Genomic DNA, 24,562 nt, shown 5'->3' on the forward strand with positions numbered 1-24,562 from the left:
CCTACCCTCAAATTTCAAAAAAACTGAAGAGGAAGGAAAGCTCCCAAACTCATTTTATTAACCAGCATTACCCTCACACAAAAACCAAACAAAGACACCACAAAAGAAAGGAAAATTACAGGCCAGTATCCCTGATGAACACAGATGTAAAAACACTCAACAAATGTTAGCAAATCAAATTCAGCAACACATTAAAAAGACCATACACCATGATCAAGTGGGATTTATTCCGGGATACAAGGTTGATTCAGTGCCCACAAATTAACATGATATATAAACAAAATGAAGGATAAAAATCCTATGACCATATTAATAGATGCAGAAAAAACATTTGACAAAATTTAACATCCATTCATGATAAAAACTCAGCAAAGTGAGTACAGAGGAAATATACCTCAACATAATAAAGGCCACCTATGACAAACTACAGCTGACATCATACTCAACAGTGAAAAAATAAAAGCTTTTTCTGTAGGGCCAGGAACAAGACAAGGGTGTCCACTCTCACCACTTTTATTTGACACAGTATTGCAAGTCTTAGCCACACAATCAGACCAGAAAAAGAAATAGGTGGCATTCAAATTGGAAGGGAGGTATAACACTCATTATTTACAGAGTGCATGATACCATATGTAAAGAACCCTGAAGAATCCACCAAAAAAACTATTAGCACTAATAAGTCCATTCAGAGAAACTGCAGGATACAAAATTAATACTCAGAAGTTGGTTATACCTTTATACATCAATAACAAGCTATCAGAAAGAAATTAAGGAAACAATCCCATTTATAATTGTATCAAAAAATATCTAGGAATAAATTTAACCAAGGGATTAAAAGACCTGTACTTAGAAAACTGTAAGGCGTTGCTCAAAGAAACTGAAGAAGAAACAAATGAATGGAAGCGTATATCATGCTTGTGAATAGGAATAACTGACATCATTAAAATGATCTTATTGTCCAAAGCCTCTCTCATTCTGATAAAACTGTGGTGAAGTGTTTGAAAAAAACCTCAGAACCACTAGGGAAAAAGAGTATTTCATACGAAGCAGGTTTTCAGGAAAACACATCTTCAACATTTAAATTCATAGTACATGTACTCATTTTAGTATGTGGTAAATGCTAGTGGTTTCTGAGATAAGTACTGTTTTGTGAAGTTCTCTGGAAGAATCTTTGTGAAATACCATTTCAGTGGTAAGTGTGATAGCAAAAGAGCTATGAAAATCACTGTTCCATGGGAAAAACAGTGAGTGGACTCATACAACTGTGTCAGTTTTGAAGTACAATAAGCTTCTGGCCCAGTTTTCTGCAATGTAGTCTTCCAAGCACCAAAGCATACCACACCGAGGGTAGTCATGGACACTCTGGTACATGAGTTTTGCCACACTGGTTTGTGAAGATCAAAGTGAATATGAACATAATAGTCCACTGTTGTCCTCCAAGTGCTTTGCATTCTGGAAAAATTGCAGTGAAGTGTTTGAACGCTTCAAAACCTCTGGGAATGGGAATATTTTGTACAAAGTGCATTTTCAGGAAAACATGCAGTGAAATGTTTACTCATTTCAGTATTTGATGAATGGTAAGGTTTCTGAAATTATAAATGCTGTTTTGTGATGAAAAAATAAAATAAAAATTAGAAAAAAATGTTCATGTTACCCAAAGCAATGTACAGATTTTATGAAATCCTTATCAAAATACCAATGGCATTTTTCACAGAACTAGAAGAAAAAATCCTGGAATTTACATGGGACCAAAATAGACCCCAAATAACCAAAGCAATATTGAGAAGAAAAAAGTTGAAGGTATCACACTACCTGATATCAAACTGTACTATAAAGTATAGTGATCAAACAGCATGGTGGTAGCATAAAAACAGACACATAGATCAATGGAATAGAATAGAGAGCCCATAAATAAGTTTATGCTATTTGGTCAATTACAACAGAGCAGGCAAGAATTTACCTTGGATTAAAGACAGTCTTTTCAGTTAATGATGGAAAACTGCACAGATGTACAAAATGAAACTAGACCCCTTTCTTATACCATGTGGAAAAATAAAGTAGATTAAAGACTTAAATGTAAGACCTGAAACCATAAAACTCCTAGAAGGAAACAGGCAATAAACTCTTTGACACTGATCTTAGCAATATTTTTTTAGAAATGTCTCTTAGGGCAGACAACAACAAAACTAAACAGGTGGGACTACATCAAACGATAAGCTTCCCTATTACAAAATATCTGCATCATATTTGCAGATATTTGATGCATCCGATGATATGGGGTTAATACCCACAATATATAAAGAACTCATACAGCTTAACATCAAAAAATAAATAATCTCATTTAGGGAAGGGTCAAGTCAAGGAACATGTATAAAAGACCCCTGGACAAAGACAGCTGGGGAGAGGATCGAATGTGGGAGGTGGTGGTGGGTAGGGCAAGGGAAAGCAATGGGGTGGGGGGGGGGGGATTGGACAACTGTAATTGAACAACAATTAAAAATAAATAAATGACCTCATTAAAAAATGGGCAGAAGACATGTAAACGTTCTCCAAAGAGAACATAAAGATGGCAAACATGAAATAATGCTCAACATCATTAATCATAAGAGAAATGCAAATGAAAATCACAATGAGATACCACCTCACACATGTCAGAATAGGTATTAACAAATCAACAAACAAGTGCTGGCGAGGATGTGGAGAAAATAGAACGAATGCTGGCAGGAAAGCAGACTGGTGCAGCCACTGTGGAAAACAGCATGGAGGTTCCTCAAAAAATTAAAATTAGACCTAATGACCCAGCAATTACAGTTCCTGGTATTTATTCAAAGGAACTGAAAACAATAATTCAAAAAGATATATGCACCCTTTTGTTCATTGCAGCATTATTTAAAATAGCCAAGATGGAAGCAACCTAGCATCCATCAATAGACAAAGGAATAAACAAGATTTTTTTACACATATACAATGGAATATTACTCAGCCATAAAATGTTGCCATTTGCAACAAGATGGATGGACCTAGAAGGCATTATGCTAAGTGATGTAAGTCATAGAAAGACAAATACTGTAGAATTTCAGTTACATGTGGAATCCAAAAAACAAAACAGAAGCGAACCCATAAATACATAGAACAAACTGTCAGATAACAGGAAGATTGGGGTGATGGGTAAAAATACTGAAAGGGATTAAAAGTAAGAATTGCTACTTAGAAAAATAGTCATGAGAACATGATGTACATAGAACACAGAGAATATACAGTAATAATGTGATAACTATCTGTCGTCAGATGGGCACTAGACCTGTTGTGGTGGTCAGTGCACAAATGCCTGATCACCGTGCTGTGCACCTGAGACTCATGTAACACTGTATGGCAACTGGAATTGAAAAATAAAAATTTTTAAATGCAATACATAATTGGACCTATTTTGATCAGTTCGTCTAGCACAAAACAGCGGTTAGACTTAATGGGTGAAGTCTGAATAAATAATGTGCTGAACTGGGAGTCCTGGATTTTTCTCTAGTTTCCAGGTAAAAATCAATGACAAATGCCAAGCTTCGTTAGGCCTTTAAAAATACTGCTTCCCACTTTATGAATTTAAGATGATGTATATTACATATGCCAGGTCTTTCTTCACATAATAGGTAAAAACTTTAAATTTCCTTTTCAAGTAGAAACTTTAATCAATCTAACATAATCTAATGATCAGCCAAATAATTACACAATTAAATGAGATGAGGAAAAGAGGTCTAGACATTCACCAAGGTCATGGACTGCTAAGTATGTCTAGATGACCTAATAGTGACTGAATGACTCTTCTGATTTTGTAATTCAGATGTTCAAGATGTATTCCTATTACCAGTATATAAAACTGTCATCACGAATACTCTATTCAGGTTAGAATTTGTCTTAAGATACTTAGAAATTCAGTTGGTTAAAGAAAGAAAAAATATATAACCAAAGCTAATTGCTTAACCTATTTTTTGAAATGAAATGTGCAATTGAAATTTGAATAAAATTCAAGTATAACAGCAACATTGGATAGGGAGACAAGTTGTAATGATAACCCAGACAAAGGTTTAAAATAGTTTAAGAAAACCTATTCCCACCCAGAGAATTATTGACCCCATTCAGGAAAAACTTAGTATAGGGCAGGGGCAAGGAGAAGGATACCAAATTAGAAGCTATGAGGAATGTCAAAGACACACAAGACAACATTCTTCCCCTCAAAGAGTTTACCACCTATTTGAGAACAAAAGATACACGTGTGAAATGACCGTAGGACTCTGTGCAGAGTGGAGGTGAGGTGGGGAGGAGGAACGAGGCAAGGAACAGACAATCAGTGCCTTCAGCCATAAAGAAAAAGGAAAGAAACCTTGCCATCTGAAATAGCATGATTAACTAAGAGTATTATGTGAAGTGACATAAGTCAGACAAGACAAATACTGTACAATTTCACTTAAACGTGGAATCTAAAAAACAAAACAAACTCAGAAACAGAACTCATGGTTACCAGAGAAGTGGGGGCTGGTGAAATGGGGAAGGGGACTAAGAAATGCAAGCTTGCAGTTATAAAATAAGTCACAGGTTGTAATGTGCAGCGTAAGGGAACAGAGTCAGTAATAACAGTAAGACTATGTATGGTGACAGTACCGTGCCAGTCACTCTGTGAGGTATACAGATGTTGAATCACTGTGTTATCTACCTGAAACTAATATTGTATGTCAACTATAATTTAAAATATTTTTTTTCAAATTGGGGGGAAATAATTGCTGAATCGGTCAGTGTTAACCCCCTTCTTGCTGAGTAAACAGACTAAGAGACTCATGTCCTCATTGCTCATCCAATACTTTGTCTACTGTGCAGAGCTCCTTCCCCCTCCAATTTTGCTTCTTCATGCTTTGCTTCTTTGCATCTAGGGAAGTGTGCCAGGAAAGACACATTGAGTCAGCTACGTGGTACCCAAAATAGTAATTTAACCACCAAAATATTTAGTGAAACATTATAACTAGACAACTGAGTGTTGTCAGTAAGCAACAGAGCAAGTCACTCTTTTCTTACCTTCAGCAAGAACACACAAAGGGTAAATCGGCATCCACAGTGTCTGACTGAGCCAGGTCAGGGCGGCGTAGGATATGCCTAGGATGGATAACATGCTGTACGTGTACCTAAAAGTGGACGAGGAACTGGTAAGCATCATTTGCTGCTCATGTCTGGAGAGTAGGAGAATGAAATACTTTACTGTGTAATTACACAAATAAAGCTGGAATGTGTGTGGATTCCATACTTTATTTCCTATAATTCAAGCAGAAGAGGTTTAAAAAATGGGGAGAGGGAACCTTGTCAGTCTGGCTTGTTTCACCAGGTATATCACAGACAATCAAGTTTCCTTGATTAGTGACTTCAATTTCACTCAGAAGCCAAGCCCATTTTATGCAACAGCTAGGTTTTGTTTTTTGTTTTTTTTAATGACAAACAAATCTTGTAACTATCTAGGGAGTGAATTTTAAAAATAGCAACATGACTTCCAAATCCCTATTGGCATCCCTCTGCTTACATAGCTGAGCCATCTTATGTGTCAATTAAAGAACTGTGCCAAGGACCTTGTTTGGGTTCCAGTAGATAGTTTAAAACCTGCTTTCGTGACACAATAGATGAAATAGGCTACATCTTTTTACTTCTCTGTGCCCTGAACAGCCCAGTTGTTCCCCAGTTTAGGCAAACATCAGAATCACCCAGAGGGCTTTCAACAACACAGATCACTAGGGCTGCAGAACCAAAGGGTCGCTGCTTTGATTCCCAGTCAGGGTACTTGCCTGGGTTGCAGGCTAGGTCCCCAGTAGGGGCGTGCAAGGGGCAACCACACATTGATGTTTCTCTCCCTCTCTTTCTCCCACCCTTTCCCTCTCTCCAAAAATAAGTAAAATCTTTTTTTAAAAATCAATTGACAATGGATATGTGTTCTCTCTGTACTATCAACTCTATTCCACAATATATCCTTATGCCAGGATCACGCTGTTGCTTATTGTTGCTTTGTGGTAAGTTTTAAAATTGGAAAGTGTGAATCTTCCAGCTATGTTCTTTTTCAAGATTGTTTTGGCTATGCTGGGTTCCCTGAGTTTCCATGTGAGTTTTAGGAGCAGCTTTTCAATTTCTGAAAAGGAGCCAGCTGGGATTCTGATGGGGATCGCACTGAATCTTTAGATCTACTAGGGGAGTCTTAATGATAGTAAGTTTGCAACCAATAAACATGGGATATCTTTTCATTTATTTAAATCTTTAGTCTTAACACTGTTTTATAGTTTTTGGTGTGTAAATTCTGTATATCTTTTGTTAAACTTACTCCTACTTCTTTTGATTCTATTGTAAAAGAAATTATTTTTTAAATTTTACTATAGGTCATTGCAAATGTATAGACTATAATTGATTTTTTAAAGATTTTTCTTATTTATTTATCTTTACAGGGGAAGGGAAGGAGAGAGGGATAGAAATATCAATGTATGGTTGCCTCTCGTGCGTCCCCTGCTGGGAACTGGCCTGCAACCCAGGCATGTGCCCTGACTGGAAATCAAACCGTGGTTGCTTGGTTCCCAGGCCTGTGCTCAATCCACTGTGCTACGCCAGCCAGGGCTTTATAATTGATTTTTTATATTGATTTGGTATTCTACAAACTTGCTGAACTAGTTTATTAGTTTCAGTATTCTTAGTGGATTCCTTATGATTTTTTATATATAAGAAAGATCATGTAATCTACCAATAAAGACAGTTTCACTCTTTCCTTTCCAATAGGGATCCCTCTTACATCATTTTCTTTCCTCATTGCCATGGCTAGAGCAATGGTGAATAGCAGTGGCTAGTGCAGACTTGCTTGTCTTGTTCCAGATCTTGGGAGGAAAGCATCAGTCTTTCATCATTAACCACCAAGTTAGCTGTAAAATTTTTGTAGAGGTTTTTGTCAGGTTGAGGAAGTTCCCTGATCTTTGCTTTTAAAAAGTCATCTTAGGGTAAGTTTGGAATGTAACTGTATTTCTATGTTATAGAAGAAAAAATGAGTTTCAAAAAGGTTTAGATACTCTGGAATTTTACACCTTTGTTAAGAGAAATGAAAAATATGCACACACAAAAGCTTGCGCATGGATATTCATAGCAGCATTCCTCACAACCAAAAAGTAAGAACAACTCGCCCTGGCTGGTATAGCTCAGTGGGTTGAACGTGGGCCTGAAAACTGAGGGCTCGTGGTTCGATTCCCAGTCAGGGCACATGCCTGGGTTGCAGGCCAGTTCCCAGCGGGGGACTCACTAGAGGCAACCATACATTGATATTTCTCTCCCTCTCTCCTTCCCTTCCCCTCTAAAGATAAATAAATAAAATTTTTTAAAATTTTTTTAAATTAAAAAAAGTAGGAACAACTCAAATGGAAAAGTGTGGTATATCAATATAAGGGAATAGTATTCAGCCACATAAAAAGAATGAAGTATTGACAGATGTTACAACATGGAGGAACCTTGAAAACATTATGCTAAGTGAAAGAAGCTAGTCACAGAAGGCCCCATATTATATGACTCCATCCACATGCAATGACCAGAACAGGCGGGTCCATGGAGACAGTACCGTCGTGGTTGCAAGGAGCTGGGAGAAGGAGGGAATGCGGAGTGACTACTAACCAGTTTGGGGTTTTTTTATGGGCAATAAAAATGTTCTCAAATTAGATAGTGGAAATGGTTGCACACATCTTTGAATACACTAAAAACCAAATTGTATACTTTAAATGGGTGGATTTTAATGTATGTAAATTATCTCAATGCTGTTATTTTAAAAAAAAGAGGTTCAGTGACTTGCTTAAGATCTTATAGCCAGTAATAGTGGAGGTGGGGTTCATCCTGCGATCTCCTTGTGTGTCCAAAAGTCTTTCCATGACGTCATAATACCACTCTCAGTGCACAAGTGACCTTGTTCTGTAACGGGTCTGCCCAGTTCACACGAGCCTGAGCTGACTCGGAAAGAGCCGTGCACGGCAGAGAATAACACATCAGAGAGCCGCCGTCTCAGGGGAGACTCTGTGTCTCATGAACAGGAAGTCATGGCCCACAAAAGCCTGTGAAAATTTGTACAAGTCTGCAAAATTATCAGTTAAAAATAACTTCCTAACATCCTAAGTTCTATATATAAAGAACTATAGTCATTTTCTTTTTCCTTTTTTTTTTTGTTTATAGTCATTTGAAGTCAACAAAATATTCTAATTCACTCTAGGGCTCAACCCATTATTTAGAAATATTTCAACTCAGCTAAGTTATTGACAGTGTAATAACAAATTTATATAACCTCAGCTAATTTGTTACCTGTCCGCATCCAGATCTTTTCAAGCAAGAGGGGCAGTTCTCATTTGTAAAAGCTGAATTAGCAGTTAGGACAACTCTTCAGGGTGAGCCACAGAGCAAAGCACCACTGGTGGACATAAGACTTGGCTCTCCTTGCAAAGTTCAGGGAAACTGGAGAGGATCTAGAGCAAGCAAGGGTTCTGACCAGCACTCCTAGGAAGTCCATGAAAGAACTTCATTTCAGGCTTTTGAACTCACTGAAATTGCATACAAAAATGTATGTGGAGGTACATTTTTTTTTCTGAGAGAGATGAGGGCCCTATATTTAAAATAATCATGAATTTACAGAAAACAACTTTGTAAGTTCTGACTATGATACAATAAAAAAGTCTTGCTTCGCTTATTAGAGTAACATGTTCCAGAGCAATTGCAAGGAATGTCTTTCATTAGCAAGCAGCTGTGAGGTTTATTCCAAACTGGTGTTATGCCAAGTCTCCTGCTAGATACCTGCACTGATTGGCTGTTGTAATCCCACAGTTGATCTTCATTATCATTGATATGCCCATTATGGAAAGCACTTAAAGTACATTTTCATATAAAGATAAAATCATTTGAAAAGGGTTTATTTTTTTCTCTTATTCCAAGTAACCAAACATACACAGCTATTACTGGTTTCACGGCAGAAAGCAATTTAGCTTTAAGAGGTCATTTTGCTTCCTTACCTAACCATATCCAATAGATTCCAAAAGATGAATAAAACACACACCACATATTTCTCTTGGACTTCCTCTTGACTGGTGATCACCACAAAAAGGATGATTATTCTTTCTGTGAGCTAACAACAACAAAAACAGCAAAGTCAACAATTAGAATCATCTGTTAGGCATGTAGGTAATTTTCTAATTAAAAAAAAAAAAACCAGAGTTCCTCTTACATGTATGCTTTAACTAGAAATGTATATCCTAAACTTAAAATGATCTCTGAGGGAGTAGGGTTATGGGTGAATTTCATTTCCTCCTGTTCTTTGTATTCTCCAACATATAGAATGACTGAAAAGATAACATTTTATCTGAATCAAGATAGTTCCCTTCTTGTAATACATACACACATGTTTTCATTCACTTTGGCAAGCTTGCGCTGCATGACTGTTAGGTATTAGATGCTAAGATTATGACAGCGTGGTCCTTGCGCCAGAGGGCGGCAGCAAGAACGTGTGAGGCAGTAACTGTGACACTGTGGATAATGCTGCCACTCAGAGTGCTACGTCCGGTGCAGGAGATACCTGGCTGGGGAAAGAAGGCAGAGACTTATGAAGACAGGCAACATTTCAGTTAGAACAGGCAGAAGTTTGTGAGGTAGACTGGATAAGAAAAGGGCCATCCTAGGCCAAGGGCGCAGCCTCAGCAAAGAGGCAGAGATGTGTGTGCTGGGGAGTCATGAGGACCCCTGGGGGCTTGAGCAGGGTGCACAGAAGGGAATAACAGGAGGTAAAACTGAAAATGCACTGGGGGCTGCATCATAAAGGGTATTGAGTGACAGGCCAATACACTTCTATTTCATCCAACAAGGAAACCATTGTAGCTTTATTATATTTTTTAGTGGGGAGGGCAGGGGGAAAGGGAGACTATAATCCTAACCCTCATAAACTAGTAGCAAATGAAAAAAAATACAATATATTCATTTTTTTCAGTCAGTAAGCATTTACAAATTATTGAGAATTCACACAAGTATGGCTTAGCTCTAAGTACTGACCTCAAGACATACATTCCTCTTTCCCAATCTAAATATAATGTGCCTTCTTATGTTGTATTGATATCCCCTGTACAGTCTGCATTTTTATGTTTTTAATAAAACATTTCACTTTTCTTTCAGTGGAGATTGAGGGAGCATATTAGTAATAAATGAAAGGGGGAGATTGTTTTATATTTTTCAATAGCCGTCTTTGTTTCTAAAGCAGATCAAGGAGAAAAGAAGGGGATAATCTATGACTTCGAATCATAGGCAGTTAGTCCTGGAAAATCACTTAGTGCAGAGAAATCCAAGATTTGCCAACAATGGGCCACGTGATGAGAAACCCACATGTATAAGCTCTATCAGCATGTTTACGCCCACAGCAGTGAGTCAAGAGGGTGCTGCTTAGCTATGGGAATTCCACATGATTCAAACCTTAGTCAAACTATGGATGCTCTCTATGGTTTCTCTTCTGTCCATCTTTTGTCTCTCTATTTAACTTAACTGTAGTTCTGTAATGAATTACCATTACCTGCAATGGTAGTTCCTGAATGACCCAAGATGGCTACCACAACACCCAGCTGCCTTCAGATAGAAGATCTTAGCAGCAAACAACAATTTAGGAACTACCTAATCTTTCATTTAATCACTGACTGCTAATTAGGAAATTCATCCACTTGGATAAAAGTTCAAAAGACACACACACATAACTACACACACAAATCCCCTATTTCTAATGACAGGGTTGACTACTGAAAGAAAAAACCCAGGTACCTCTTGATAAGATGGATCTGCAGTGTCCCCCCCATCCTGCCAGCTACTAACCCAACCCCACTTTTTTACAAATAAGGAATTTGGGAACCAGATGAGTTAAGTGACTTGCCCAAACTAGTGGCAGCCCTGAAAGTGTATACATCTCACGTTCCCTGGTTCCCAGAGTTGTGAGCTTTCCATGATGTCAGGCTGCCCCTAAATGACGAGTACAGAGAAGAAAATATCTTCAAAAGAGAGACTGGAGCTGCACAATGAAACTCACGCTGTTGAAAATCATCACTTGAGTGTCTGTGGCATGTTAGTGATAGAATCCCTATTGCATAGAAATCAGCAATCAACGTGCCCTCCCCCCCAAAAAAAACTACACAACCATGTACATACATGTAGGTATGTGAAGACTCACACACACACACACACACACAATGTCAGTCTAATTATCAAGTTATCTGGTGGTTATTTCTCCCTAATTGGACCATTCAATGGCAATACAATGGTAGAATTTAGGTGAAGATATTCTAAATTAACAAAAGTCAGTATTTATTGGTCACTTTATGCCAGATTCCAATTATACATCACCTTATTTAATCTCCCTAACAACCCTAAGAAGTAAGTGCTATTATTATTATCTGCTTCTGCAGTTCATAAAGTAAAAGTGACCTGCCAAAAGATCTGGAACCAAAATCTAGACAATGTAAATACTGCTGGTGAGGATGTAAAGAAAACATTATAACAAGTAAAATAAGCCAAACTTAAAAGACTTCCATGTAAATTATTTCTCTTATATGGCATTCCAGAAAAGGCAAAAATGGAAAGACAAATCATATCAGTGGTTTCCAGGGTTGGGTGAGGAGAGTGAATGACCTCGCAGGGCCTTGACGGAAATTTTGGGACGCTGTGCGTGTTCTGGATCCTGATTGTAAAGGCAACTGCCTGTGTAAGTTTGTGAAAATTCATCACTTGTACACCAAAAAAAAGCTGATTTTTACTATATGTAAATTATAGCTCAATAAACCAAAAAAGTCATTACAATAAGTCCAAAATTAATTACAAAAAAAAATCTAGACAATGTGATTCTAAATCCGTTGTTCCAAAACACGAAGACATGCTCATCTTTGTTCTTTGATGGCTGTCCCTGTGTCTTTCATCCAAGTTATATCCAATTCTCCCACAAAGTTTCTCTTCAAAAGTTAAACCTTAAAACAAGAACCTCCTTAAGTTTCTAAATTAATACCCAAACCTACTAAAGTCCATTTTAAATAGACTGTAAATTTTTTTCTTTTGTTTACACATAATAATTTCACCAGTTATTTGGAGCTGTACATTTGGGAGAACTTAGCACTTTGTCATTTTAAACAAACCCTATGAGAACATGACTAACTGCTAGTGAATGCCCTGTGATGTTTAGTGCAACTCAAACAGGTGGAATAAAAGTACAGTAAAAAATTCTATAACTTAGCCCAAATTAAACATGGTGGTAATGCGGTCTGCTCAAAAGTATGGTAACTATAAAATAAAAATACTTTGCATTTTAACATTCTATTTGGGAATCTTAAACTCCAGGTTAAGCAATGACTTAAAACCAAGTTGTTACATTAGACATGGCAGCTAGCACTTTAGTTATAAATTGTTCAAGGGGGCAAAAATGATACTTCAAATGTACAGAGAATTTCTATAATCTTAGAAAATAAATTAGTTTTAGCCCCAAATACTATTTTACTATTTCAAGCCTGTGTGAGCTTTTGTTGAGAACTTCAGAAACACACCCTTATATATGATCAAAAACCACCAATTGCTTTCTTCTATAAAACAAAAGCATTTAATTAATGGTAGTTTTAAATTTTTGGTTTATTTATTCATCATTCAACAGATACTTATTAAGTGCACTGTTCTGGGCCCTGCGGAGTAAAACTATGAACAAGAGCAAGTCCCAGCCTCATGGTATTTACATCCTATGTGGGGAGAGAGTTGAGAGATCAGAACAAAGAGCCCAAATCCAGATTCTTCCTGCACCAATCACAATTTATGTGACCTTAGGTAATTTATTTAATTTTTGTGCTCAGGGATTATATTGAAGATAATAATTAGTATTATATAGTTAGGACAAGGTTATGAAGATTAAATGAGATAATGCATGTGAAGAACTTAGAAAAATATTCAGTGGCACAGAGAAAGCCCTAAATAAATGTATGCGATTATTATTTTTAAAAATAGTTTTATTTAGCAATTAGTATTTTGTAGGAAAATATACTTTTCTCTATAGATAATCAAGACTACCACTGAATAAAAAGTTAATCTCAGTATCTTTAAAATTATACTGTGAATATAGCTTTATAATTACTACACTGAAGAACTCCATGAATCAAATGCAAATTACAGAGGAAAATCTAAAATCTTACCCACAGGGTGAATTGTGTGTATAGTTCATTCCCAGGAGGCTTTGAAGTTTTGAAAATCTCATGGCCTGACACTATTTTTAGTTTTATGGCTAACAGTATAAATCTGTCCCCAACAAAAACTGGAGAGAAAAATCTATATGATTTTATGGAAAAATCAGAAGATTATTTAATGCAAAGAAGTACCTGCTTCACAGCTAAAAGGAAACTAAGGTGAAACTTGGCTGTTTTACTAAAAGTTTATTTTAAAATATTCTCCTTTGGAATTTCCTTCATGTTTGTGCTCATAAGAATCTGTAACTGTGAGACCTTTGGAGTAGTTTTGCTTGTCCTCTCAGAGATAGAAAGTGAGATTCATAAATATAAAGATCATCTCGTAATTTGGGCTCACAAACAGAATGATAATGTTGGGGTAATAATATACTTCTATTGTTTTGGTCTATAGACTTTAAAAAGTGTGTAAAACATATCTGTGCAGCCATGTTTACTGTGAAGCAAAGGAAAGAATGCAGAATTTAACCACTGTAATTCAGTTCTGTATTGTATGAAGTCTTTGTATTTTGAGCATTTCTCAACAGGTGAAGGAGTAAACTGAATTACTCGGAGGGTTCCCTAAGGTCACACCAATCTAATGACACGAAAGTTTGCTTTGTGGCTATTTCCCCCACTCCTTGAGTCAAAGCATCCTCGAGCTACCTCAATACAAACCTCTTCCTCAGACTTCCACTCAAGGTTAGAACAAAGCCCTACAAAGATGTCAAAGTCAGTATTTCAGAGTTGGTAATATTTTTGCTCTGTAAAAGCCAGGTTGTTTTCTGATATCAAACCTACTGAAGTAAATTAATTTACCAATTCAAGCATTTTTTTTAAACTAAGCTAATAAAATGCTCAAGCTTGTTTGGGAAGAAGAGATTGGAATGGTGAGATACTTAGTTTTCATTTGTATCATCACTTCTAATAATAGATACCTGCATGTTTGGATCTTTTTTACTTTCCCATTTTATAAATTTGCAATAGCAAAAGTTAACTATATTTCCTTATATAATTTTAATTGGCATGAAATAATTTCCAAAAAAATGGATGTCTATAAATACCTATTTATGTGACCGTTTGCCCTTTCTCCTATGTGTGTTTCTTAAATGCATAAAAATATATATCTATGTGTTAAATTATTATAGTCTTATTATAAATCTTTTTCCTCCTTTTTTCTCTAGCAGTGCTGTGTAATTCTAAAAACTCATAATGGTTTTTCTCTGTCAAAATAAACATACGTGTATGAAACATTTAAAAATGCACAGAACAAAACACAGAGAACAAACATCCCCTAAACACACACCACCACCATTTGATATATACAATTCTAACTGTTCAAGTAATTTATCATTCCTACCGATTTTTGGAATGATTTACCTTGATATTTTGGAAGACCAGTTCCCAAAAAGAGAATTCAGCTGAGACTTAGCAACCTCGCAAAAGTAATGGCAAAATATCATCACAAATGTGCAGACATGTTCAGCCTGTCTGAAGCCACGGCACTGTGCATTTTTTTGAAGACACCATATGCAATCAGCTATGATTACTGTGTCAATAGTAGTCAGTAGCCACATTCTTAACTACGGTTTCTTCACTTAAAAATGGGGAAACAGGAAAACCAGGAAAGATTTCACAACCTTAGAGTTTTGTTTGGTTATTTTAAAGCAGTGGCCCTGGAGTCGTCTCATAACATCTCATAACAAAGGAATTCTAACTTCTGCAGAATGCTAATAAAGGAAAGGGGAGAAAATGAAACTTTGGACTGCATGACCTTTGTTTCTGAAGCTTTCTCCAATACCATGTCCTTTCTGAACACCATAGGAAAAACAGTACATGAATAAAAGAAATAGAGAACAGATGGAATCTTAAGAGGACCCAAATGATCACAAGAAAAGTGAATAATCAGCCCAGGATGAAAACGGTACAATGTGGTGATCCCTGACTTGTTATTTCTCCCAACAAAAAGACTTCAGAATCATCTGAGCCCCATCTCTACAACCTCACCTTTGAATAAAAAGTTTCAATGTATATTTGTCTTTTATTTTCTAATTACTAAACAAAAATATAGTTTGATTACAGTGATCATATTTCTTTCTACAAGCCATCAAAGTTTCGATTAATAGTGGTTAAAATCACACTTAGATATTCTGGAGTTTCTAGAACTCCAAAAAGTAGGATTTCTAATATAATAATTTATATAATTGGGCAAGCCTATATAAGTTTGGAAAGCATAAAAATGTGCCTATTTTTCTAGGCATATTCAAGGTGCTCTATTTTCTTTCTTACAAATTTAACTGTCCTGGTTCTGACTTGCATCATGTATATTAACAATAACTGAGATGACACCACTCTTAAATTTGAAAATGCTAATATTAATATTAGCTAATTTAGCTTACAAAAGTAAAAAGTCCAAAAAGGTATACCATAAGAACACATGACTTAGATTTTAGGCAAATTTGACCATGTTCCAAGAAAAATAATTTCATACAACAGAGTATACCTTTCATTTAACCTGAGTTAATTCTGTTCTCTGAAATTAGCATCATGGGGTGCTGGTATTATATGCATTCTGGCTGTTAACAAATAATAAACATCAATAAATCTTGTTCCCAAATAATATGCTTCTTCTGGGAAAGATATGTACAATTTTTTATTTTTATAAGGGAATGTGTTTAAGGGAATTCCATCTAGATCCTGGCTAACTGACTGTTAGCCAACCATTACTCTGTTATTAGTAGTTCATACTTTAAATAGCGCCCTGATTTTTATTATACATTTGATATTTCAACACTTAACATGTCCTCATCTTCATGAATACCATTTCTCTACTTTTATGTAATAAGTAAAACTTAAAATCTCCCATAAATTTATACTGTTGATTTATTAGGTTCCTTAGTATTATACTACTATTTCCAGCTTTTAAATTTTCATGGCATTTTAAGCGAATTTATACACAGATCTATGTAACTCCTTCATTTTACAACAACTCAAAGTGTGTGTTCATATTCTCCGCACTCTGCTAGGTGGTAACAATATAATCAGGTTCTGACATTTTATTTTTACAATCCAAATTTCTCAAATTTAGTTGTTTATCCATTTTTCCAACTTATTTTGTGAATAGTTAAAAGGCAATACTCATATAAATGCCTTTTTTCTGAAGATTTTAAACACATGTTCATATAGTCACCTAACCCTTAACACTTAAGTGCTGGCAACTTATGTCACCCATTTCCCCAGTTACTCCATGAGATATATGTTACTTTCACATCACATAGGGAAATAATGTGTGGACCACCCGTGTGACTTGTTTAAATGCATACAGCTACCAAGAGGTAGAACAGGGATAGAAACCCAAGTCCACTTGATCCCCAAGTCTATGGTTAAATACTACACTAGATAACCATGAATAATAACCACTCTTTCCCAATTGTCCTCAGTAAACGTGGCAGAGTGAACAGAGATGGCTAGGAAATATTCTGTTCTCTGAACAGGGATGAAAGGAACTTTTATTTTTAATTTAAAATTTTTTTTTAATTTTTAGTTATTTTTCAAGTACAATTTTTTATCTATTTCTCCCATCCCAGCCCCCGCCCCACCCCGTGCTCCCCACCTCCCTCCCATTTCCACCCCCCTTAGTTCTTGTCCCTGTGTCCTTCCTATTTGTTTCTCCAAATCCCTTCCCTTTTTTCCCCTTAAATTCCCTTCCCTCTCCCCTCTGGTCACTGTCCCCCTGTTCTCTATTTCAGTGTCTTTGTTTTTACTCTGCTTGCTTGTTTGTTTGGTTGTTTAGCTTCCTGTTAAAGGTGAGATCATATGGTGTTTGTCTTTCAACACCTGGCCTATTGTTGACACCATTACACATGTCCCCTACTCACTTCCCCCTTTTCATCCCTCCACAAAGCCCCCTTCCCCTGCCTTCACCACATTGTTGCGTGTCCATGAGCTATGCATAAATACATATATTGTGTTCTTTGGCTAATTTCTTCTAATACCTCCTACTCGCTTCCTTTCTGAAAGAAAATTTGTAAGCCCTGGCTGGTGTAGCTCAGTGGATTGAGTGCGGGCCTGCGAACCAGAGAATCGCAGTTCAATTCCCAGTCCGGGCACATGCCTGGGTTGCAGGCCGGTTCCCTGCAGGCCAGTTCCCAGCAGGGGACGCACGAGAGGCAACCATACACTGGTGTTTCTCTCCCTCTGTCCTTCCCTTCCCCTCTAAAGAGAAATAAATTAAATCTTTAAATTTTTTTGTAAAAAATTAAATTTGTAGGTGGTAATATTGGTTAATGACATAATTTTTAAGTGTACAAGATTATTATTCAACATCTGAGTCTAATATCCAAAATACACAAAAAACTCACATAATTCAACAGCAACAAAAAAATCCAATCTGATTAAAAAATGGAAAAAGGACCTGACTAGACACTTTCCAGGGAGACATACAGGCATAGGAAAAGATGGCATGGCCAACGGACATATGAAAAAATGCTCAATATCACCAGCTATAAGGCAAATGCAAACCAAAAGCACAGTAAGATAACACCTCACACTCACTACAATGGCTGTTACCAAAAAGACGAGAACTAAAACATCTCAACAAGAATGTGGAAAAAAGAGAACCTCATACACAGCTGATAGGACCATAAACTGGTGTAGCCTCTATGGAAAACAGTGAAGAGGTTTCTCAAAAAATTAATAGATTTTTTAAAAAATCATCTACTCTTTACCAGGTATTGTGTGTGGTGACCTTTCCCAGAAACAGCCCAATGATTGTGGGTGATTGGATCCCACAGTGTAGGGAGAGGAGCCAGGCACCCTGCCCAAGCCCGAATGGCTTCTCCTCAGCCCTCCCCTCCCCTCCCCTGCGCAGGGCACCGGGAAGCCCCTGTGAAATCTTCCAGGCGAGGAGCACTGCAGTCCTGCACAGAGCAGCAAGCTTCATTGCCCTGAACGTTTCCCAGTGGCTCTTCTAACGGGCAGTGTTTGAGGATGGGTACTTTTTACGTGGAATTCTCTGTGTTGGTGACTTGGGTCTTCAGTGGGCAAGGACTAGCTTTTTAATGGCTATAAGGTCAAGAAAGACTATAAATAAAAAGTTCAGTGTGAAACAGATTAAAAAATAATAACATGATAAAAACCTACCTGCAGGAACCTAGGAAGAAGATGGCTTGGTTCGATGCCAGCATATATGTGCAGCAACTCCAAGAGGGAGATGGACTGGCAAAGTCTCATCACAAGTCCAATAGCATAAAAAGTGTCAACCATTGAATCTGCGTCCAGTGAATTAAAAATACAGATATAGTAAGTAAAAACTAGAGCACAGCCCACATCTCCATAGCACTTTTAAATAAAATTGAGATTTACCCCTGTTTTCATTGTACACGTGAGAAATTTCCTAGATCATCACATCATGAGGAGTATGCAACTGAAGAAATCAGTTCATATTACAGTGTATTTTAATTGTTCCTCTTCCAAAAAGAAGTAAAAACTTGAAAAAGAAGGCTCCATGTCCAAAGCTATAGCACTTATTCCCCATTTATGAGACTATAAAACAATTCCTGCATAAAAACCAGTAGAATTTAGACTACATCAAGAATAAACAAGCTGGAGCCCTGGCCAGGTAGCTCACTTGTTTGGAGCTTCATTCCGTACACCAAAATGTTTCAGGTTCAATTCCCAGTCAGGGACCATACCTAGGTTTCAGGTTCAATACCTATATGCAGGTGCAGGTTCAGGGCGCCTGCAGAGGCAACCAGTTGATGTTTCTCTCTCATATCAATGTTCCTCTTTCTCTTCCTCTTAAAAAAAATCAATAAACACGTCCTCAGGTGAGGATTAAAAAGTGTAAACAGGCTGGAGGTGAACTTATTACAGAAACTATTCTCACAGCTTTTCCACTGACAAGAAAATGAGAGATGAGAAAAATAAGATTTCAGAGATGCTTTACAGAAATGGTGTTAATGATGCCATGATATCAAATCATAGTTTATGTGTGTCCACTATGTATGCCCTATACTTAGTGTTCTCTGGATTTTTGTTAGTTTTTTTCATTAAATTTATTCTGGTGACAGCATCAGCTTCGGGCGTACATCTTTATAATACGACATCAGTATACTCTGTTGTGTGCCCACCGCCTGAATTCTAATCTCCTTCTGTCACCATGTATTTGGTCCCCTTTACCCTCCTCATCCTTCCCTTACCCGCCTCCAGTTTTGTGGGTTTGAAACACCAGAACTTGGACCTCTGGTGGGGGCTTTCGGAGTCTGCACTGCAGAGGGCCCAAATGAAAGACTGAATTTGGAGGGAGCTGAAATGGGAGGGAAACAAATATTCCTCCAAAGAGGACAAATATGCTGGTTTAAATTTTATTTTTAAATTTTTAGTATATTTTATTAATTATGCCATTACAGTTATTCTATTTCCCCCCTCACTCCCCTCCACCCTGCACACCTCTCCCCCACCACTCCCCCCTTTAGTTTATGACCACGTGTCTCAAGTTCTTTAGATTATATATTTCCCACACTATTCTTGCCCTCCCCCCTATCTATTTTCTATCTACTGTCTATGCTACTTATTTTCTGTACCTTCTCCCCCCTTCTCCTCCTCCCACTCCCCTATTGCTAACCCTCCTTGAGATCTTCATTTCTATGGTTCTGCTCCTGATCTAGCTGTCCTCTTAGTTTTCTTTTGTTTTAGGTTTTAAAATGAAATCTTTCCATATCAAGAAGTATCTAAGGAAGACTATGCTCTCTTGCCTGCCTAGTGACCATAAATTACCACTGAGCACTAAGGGTTTCTCTTCTCGGCAGCTCTGTCTGTGGACACTGTTAATACCATCCCCACTTCGCAGGTGGGCTCGGAGGCCAAGGCAGCCCGTGCTCTCACCCAGGGGCCTACACCTGCTCTGACAGCACCATCAGTTGCACAGCTGGGGGGGGAGCAGGTGTTGCAGGTTCAGGTCATCAGCTTCTATAAACTGCTAACTTCATTCATACATTGGTTCAAGAATTAAGAACAGGGGGACAGCAACTAGAAGGGAGAGGGGGGGGAATTTCAGAGGAAAAAGGGGAAGGATTTACAGGAACAAGTATAAAGGACACATGGACGAGAACTAAGGGGGGTGGAAATGGGAGGGAGGTGGGAGCACTGGAGTGGGGTTGGGATGGGGGTAAAAGACAGAAAACTGTACTTGAAAAATCATTTAAAAAAAGAATTATACTGAAACCCCACTTAGTCATTTTCAGTCTGCCTTCCATATGAATAGGTTATGTTTCTTTAATAAGTAGCTTTTATAATTATAATGGTAGAATAAAATTAAGAAATAAACACACTGTTCACTAAAGCAGTTTTTCTCACTGGAAAGGCCAGGTAGCAAAGGAGTTCATGGCTCATAACTTGGGCTGTGAATGACCTGTGATATGCCCACAAAGCCATAGCCAACTTCCAAGGCCTAGAAGTGGTTGGTTTGTTTTTTCTAAAAATATAAAGGAAGTTTTCCCATCGCCTGTGTTTTCTTCTGCTTGAAGACTCCCAACACAGCCGAAATTCAAGCCTGAGGTTTGTACTTTTGGGGGTTCTTACCAAAGACAAGAATTTTTCTGTAGATTTGCAGTAAGAAGAAAGCAACATAAAATAGTTTAGGATACCTCAAAAGTTGATTAATTTCCTGATGATACAGAAGTCTGAATTGATGAGCCCAGCACGACTTTTCCCAGATATATTTGACATGTTTGTTTTTTAGCTGAAACCAGCAATTGCTCAAATTGTCAAGTCACTCAACAGTTGTAAACTGTGATGACACCATGTGGGGATGAGACATGAAAAGAATTTTATTTTGACAATCTTTTAGTAATTCCTTTTTTTGAAAATTGAAATGTTATTTAAAAATCTTTACTTTTTAGGAAACTGGAAGAAGCTTATAACTTAAACCATGAATGTCAACTTCCATAGAAGTGATGAGTCACCTATAAAGCATTTTCTTAGGGACACATTAATTAGTGGTCTCCAGTTACCTTAAACCTGGGCAGTTAAAAATAATGGAAAAATTTGGTTAGTTTCTAATTTTTCTTCACAAAATATTATACATGCTGGAATTTACAGATTTCCTCAAAACACACCAAATCTGCCAACATTCAGTCCAAAACTAAGAGGGAAGAGAGAAATGGTATCAATGCCATGAATACTTTTCCAGGGGTAAGCCAAACCCCTTTTCCTCATTTTATCTTCCCTCTTCTCCAGAAAGGTTTTGTTTTTTGTACTAAGCATGGTTTCTGGAAAATGTGGTCACTATATTTAGAGGAGTAAAGGGTATTAGATAAAGTTCACAGAAGTTAAAAAATTAACATAAGCAAGACTAGGTGGAAACAAGGAAAAAAGTCCAAATCAAGAAGTGTTTTAGAGTTTTACCTTTTCCAAATGAAAAGAATCTGACTGTCATATTTGTAAATATCCATGAGTGGCCACAGAACTGGATTAAGTAGTAGATGAAAAGATAGGCATTCTTCCTATACCTATAAATACAGAAAAATCCATTAAACGCTATAAAAAACATCTTTGAATTAACCTACTGGTCAACCAGAGCAAACAAGAGAAAAGTATTCACTATCAGTCTATTATTTGGATACCTCTCTAATGCCCATCAGATTTTGAAAAAACCATAACATACACCTTCCATTAATGCCTATCCTATATTGCTTAAAGCCAAATGTGGTTCTATATTTCAAAATCCACTGCATCTTTGATAAACTTCTAACCTTGCTGCTCACCAACAGATAAAAGTAAGCATTGCAAAGCCCGCTTTGAATATTTTGGGGAAGGAAAAAAATACATGGGGGAGGGGTTGGTATAGTCAATATGTGTTGTAAGTGCAGAACTTGAGAGAGAGCTAGTTCACAGTCACCAAAGGGGAGCAGTGAAGGTGGCATTCTCCAATGGCGGGCAATTCAGTCATTGGACATACCTGACTTTAGAATGCGTTATGTGATTAGGGTATCTCTCCACTGCCTCCTGTGTGGCAAGGGCAGATGTTTCCTTCATCAGACACACACAGAAGGCAGTTTAGTGGCTCGGGCCAGAAAAAAGGAAGTCAAGCTGGGTTTAAAAAAGAGTTGCTGGAGAGATGACTTAAGAGATGATTGACAGATAAGCCTTTGAGGGACTCCAGCCAAGCACTGTCTGAAGTGCTCCCGGGGGTTCAGAAGGGTAGTGGGAGTGGCCCTGCCAGTGTAGACAAGATTTTCTCCTAGTTGGGGATGTGAAACCTCTGAACAGTAAGGCTGGAAAGGAAGCACAGTGTAGCTTTATGATTTTACTCAGGCACCCTAAAATGCCACAAGCTACTGACGGGGTAGGGAAGCGGAATACCTCCCTTAAACCAGCATTAGAATCACTTGGAGTCTCGGTTAAACATACAGTTCCCAAGCCTTACCACTGAATGAGTTTTTCTGGAACTGGGCCCTCGAATATACACATACAACAGGTTTTTCGGTCTCGGGTAGATCTAAAATTCACCCTGCTACGCCAAGTCTGAGAAAGTCAAGGGAACGGCACCGGTGGAGGGGAGGGAAGGGAAGAAGGACTGGTAAAGAGCGCACAAAATGAAGGGGTGGCCGCCCGGCCTGTCCTTCCTATTTCCTCATCAGTAAAATGAGGGAAATAACAGAGTTCAATAACCAGAGTTATCGAAAGAATTAAACTAGCTAATACCTGGTCAAGCGCTCGAGGATGTGTGGGGCACAGGGTTGCATTGCTACGCGCTCGCCAGTGCCCGCCCAGACGCCGATGGGGTGGGGGGACCTGGCCCCGGCGGCCCCTCCTCCCGCACCCTCTCCGCTCCGGCCTCGGCCGAGCGCCCTACCTGGGCTGCAGCCAGGCGGGCAGCGCCATGGGCCCCGTGGGCCGCCACCGCCAGGGCCTTCAGCGCCGTCCAGAGAAGGAGCACCGCGGGGGAACCTCGGGAGGGGCAGCCCCGCGGCCGGGTGCGGAAGGGCGGGGCCTCTCTACATTCAGCAATTTACCAAAAAAAAAAAAAAGCCCAAGGTTGTGCAACGGACACGCGAAGCAAACCAAGTTCCTCAAGTTCCTGCAGCGGCGGCAACGCGCTGAACCACAAATGACCCACCTCCTCCTGATCCAGGCTACCCCAGCCTGGCAGCGCCGGAACGTGCCCACTTACCCCCACCCCCGGCGTTACCTGCAGGTCCACGCAGCTTTTTACAGGGGGTCCGAGTCTCAGGGTTGAGACTCCGTTGCAGCTTCGTGGAAATTAACAGGCCCTCCCACCTGGGCTTCAAAAGCAGGCAATCAAGCCATTCCAAAGGCTCTCCGGGGGGTGTGGCCCAGGTGCGCGCCTGTCTCACCTGTGAGGGGTTCAGCCGGGAAGTTTGTGGCCACACCTTCCCTAACACCTTCCTTTCAGCTAATGGGCCTGATTCCCCCAGGATCAGGCGTCCGTGGCCTCTCGTTTCCCCTGGCTTCTCACTGATGCTCGCGCATCCTTTTACGTTTCTTGCACATTCACCTCCTTATCCTAGCCCACCACCCTGAAAACCTTCTCCTGTTCGATCAGCCTTTCTAAATTTTTTTAAGATTTAAAAATTAAAATTAAAATAAAGAACAAATATCCAAGAAAGTGGGACAATACCACCTGATTTGGGGAGTTGGAAGGTAGTACCCCATTTTACCTAAAGGAAAGTTGAGGCTTTGAAAAAAAAATGATAAGTGGCAGGATTAGAAGTTCAAGGTCGTTTGGTTGTGGGTTTTTTCCCCATTAGACCGTAGACCACTTTCTCGTAGTTCGTTCTGACCTCTCACCTCTACAATTGTCTGTACTTCCACCCACCCCACCCTCAGTCAGACGTGCACCCCTCCCCTGCATTTGCCAGTTCTCTCTCCAAGTGGCCCCACCAGCTCTTACCCACACTCACTGCCCATTCCTCCATCTGCATCCTCTCTCCTTTTCTCCTTTTCACTGGCTCTCACCACAGCTTAGCAGCACACTCAATCTCCTGCCCTAGAATTAAACATTATATGCTTACTTCTCCTCTCTTGATATAATTTTCTCTCTGCTTTTTCTCATAACTCCCTGGCCACCCTTCCATTTGTTGCTCTCTCCCTGTTCACGACACCTTATAGTCTGACTTTCCTTCCCAACACTCCTGAAACTCCTCTCAGGGAACTGCCTTTGTTTCTACCCTGAGTCTCCATCCATCCTGTACTCAATGTGTAGATGACCCCTCACAGTCCTTGCTTTGGGGGGAGCATTTAATCTAAAGGGGAAACTGACACCCAGGCAAGCACTGGTGGCTGACCTGTCC

General features: G+C 38.7%; 1 protein-coding gene across 3 annotated transcripts in view; it reads right to left on the reverse strand.

The window, feature by feature from the left end:
* HACD4 (3-hydroxyacyl-CoA dehydratase 4) overlaps positions 1–23,528 on the reverse strand; it is a 31,523-nt gene extending 7,995 nt beyond the window's left edge. The window contains exons 1-5 of one of the 3 annotated variants that reach the window (XM_037153909.2): positions 23,440–23,528; positions 21,654–21,757; positions 18,390–18,517; positions 9,042–9,154; positions 5,062–5,168 (exon numbers count right to left, since the gene is read on the reverse strand). In XM_037153909.2, coding sequence (XP_037009804.1) covers positions 5,062–5,168; positions 9,042–9,154; positions 18,390–18,517; positions 21,654–21,684 — 379 coding nt within the window. In that variant the 5' untranslated portion in view covers positions 21,685–21,757; positions 23,440–23,528. The other 2 variants (XM_037153908.2, XM_037153907.2) reach the window with 2 other exon arrangements.
* Between the last annotated feature and the right edge of the window lie 1,034 nt (positions 23,529–24,562).

This window comes from Artibeus jamaicensis, unplaced genomic scaffold (assembly GCF_021234435.1).
Source record: "Artibeus jamaicensis isolate MK-2021 breed Jamaican fruit bat unplaced genomic scaffold, CSHL_Jam_final scaffold_1964, whole genome shotgun sequence".
In the NCBI taxonomy this organism is placed as follows: domain Eukaryota; kingdom Metazoa; phylum Chordata; class Mammalia; order Chiroptera; family Phyllostomidae; genus Artibeus; species Artibeus jamaicensis.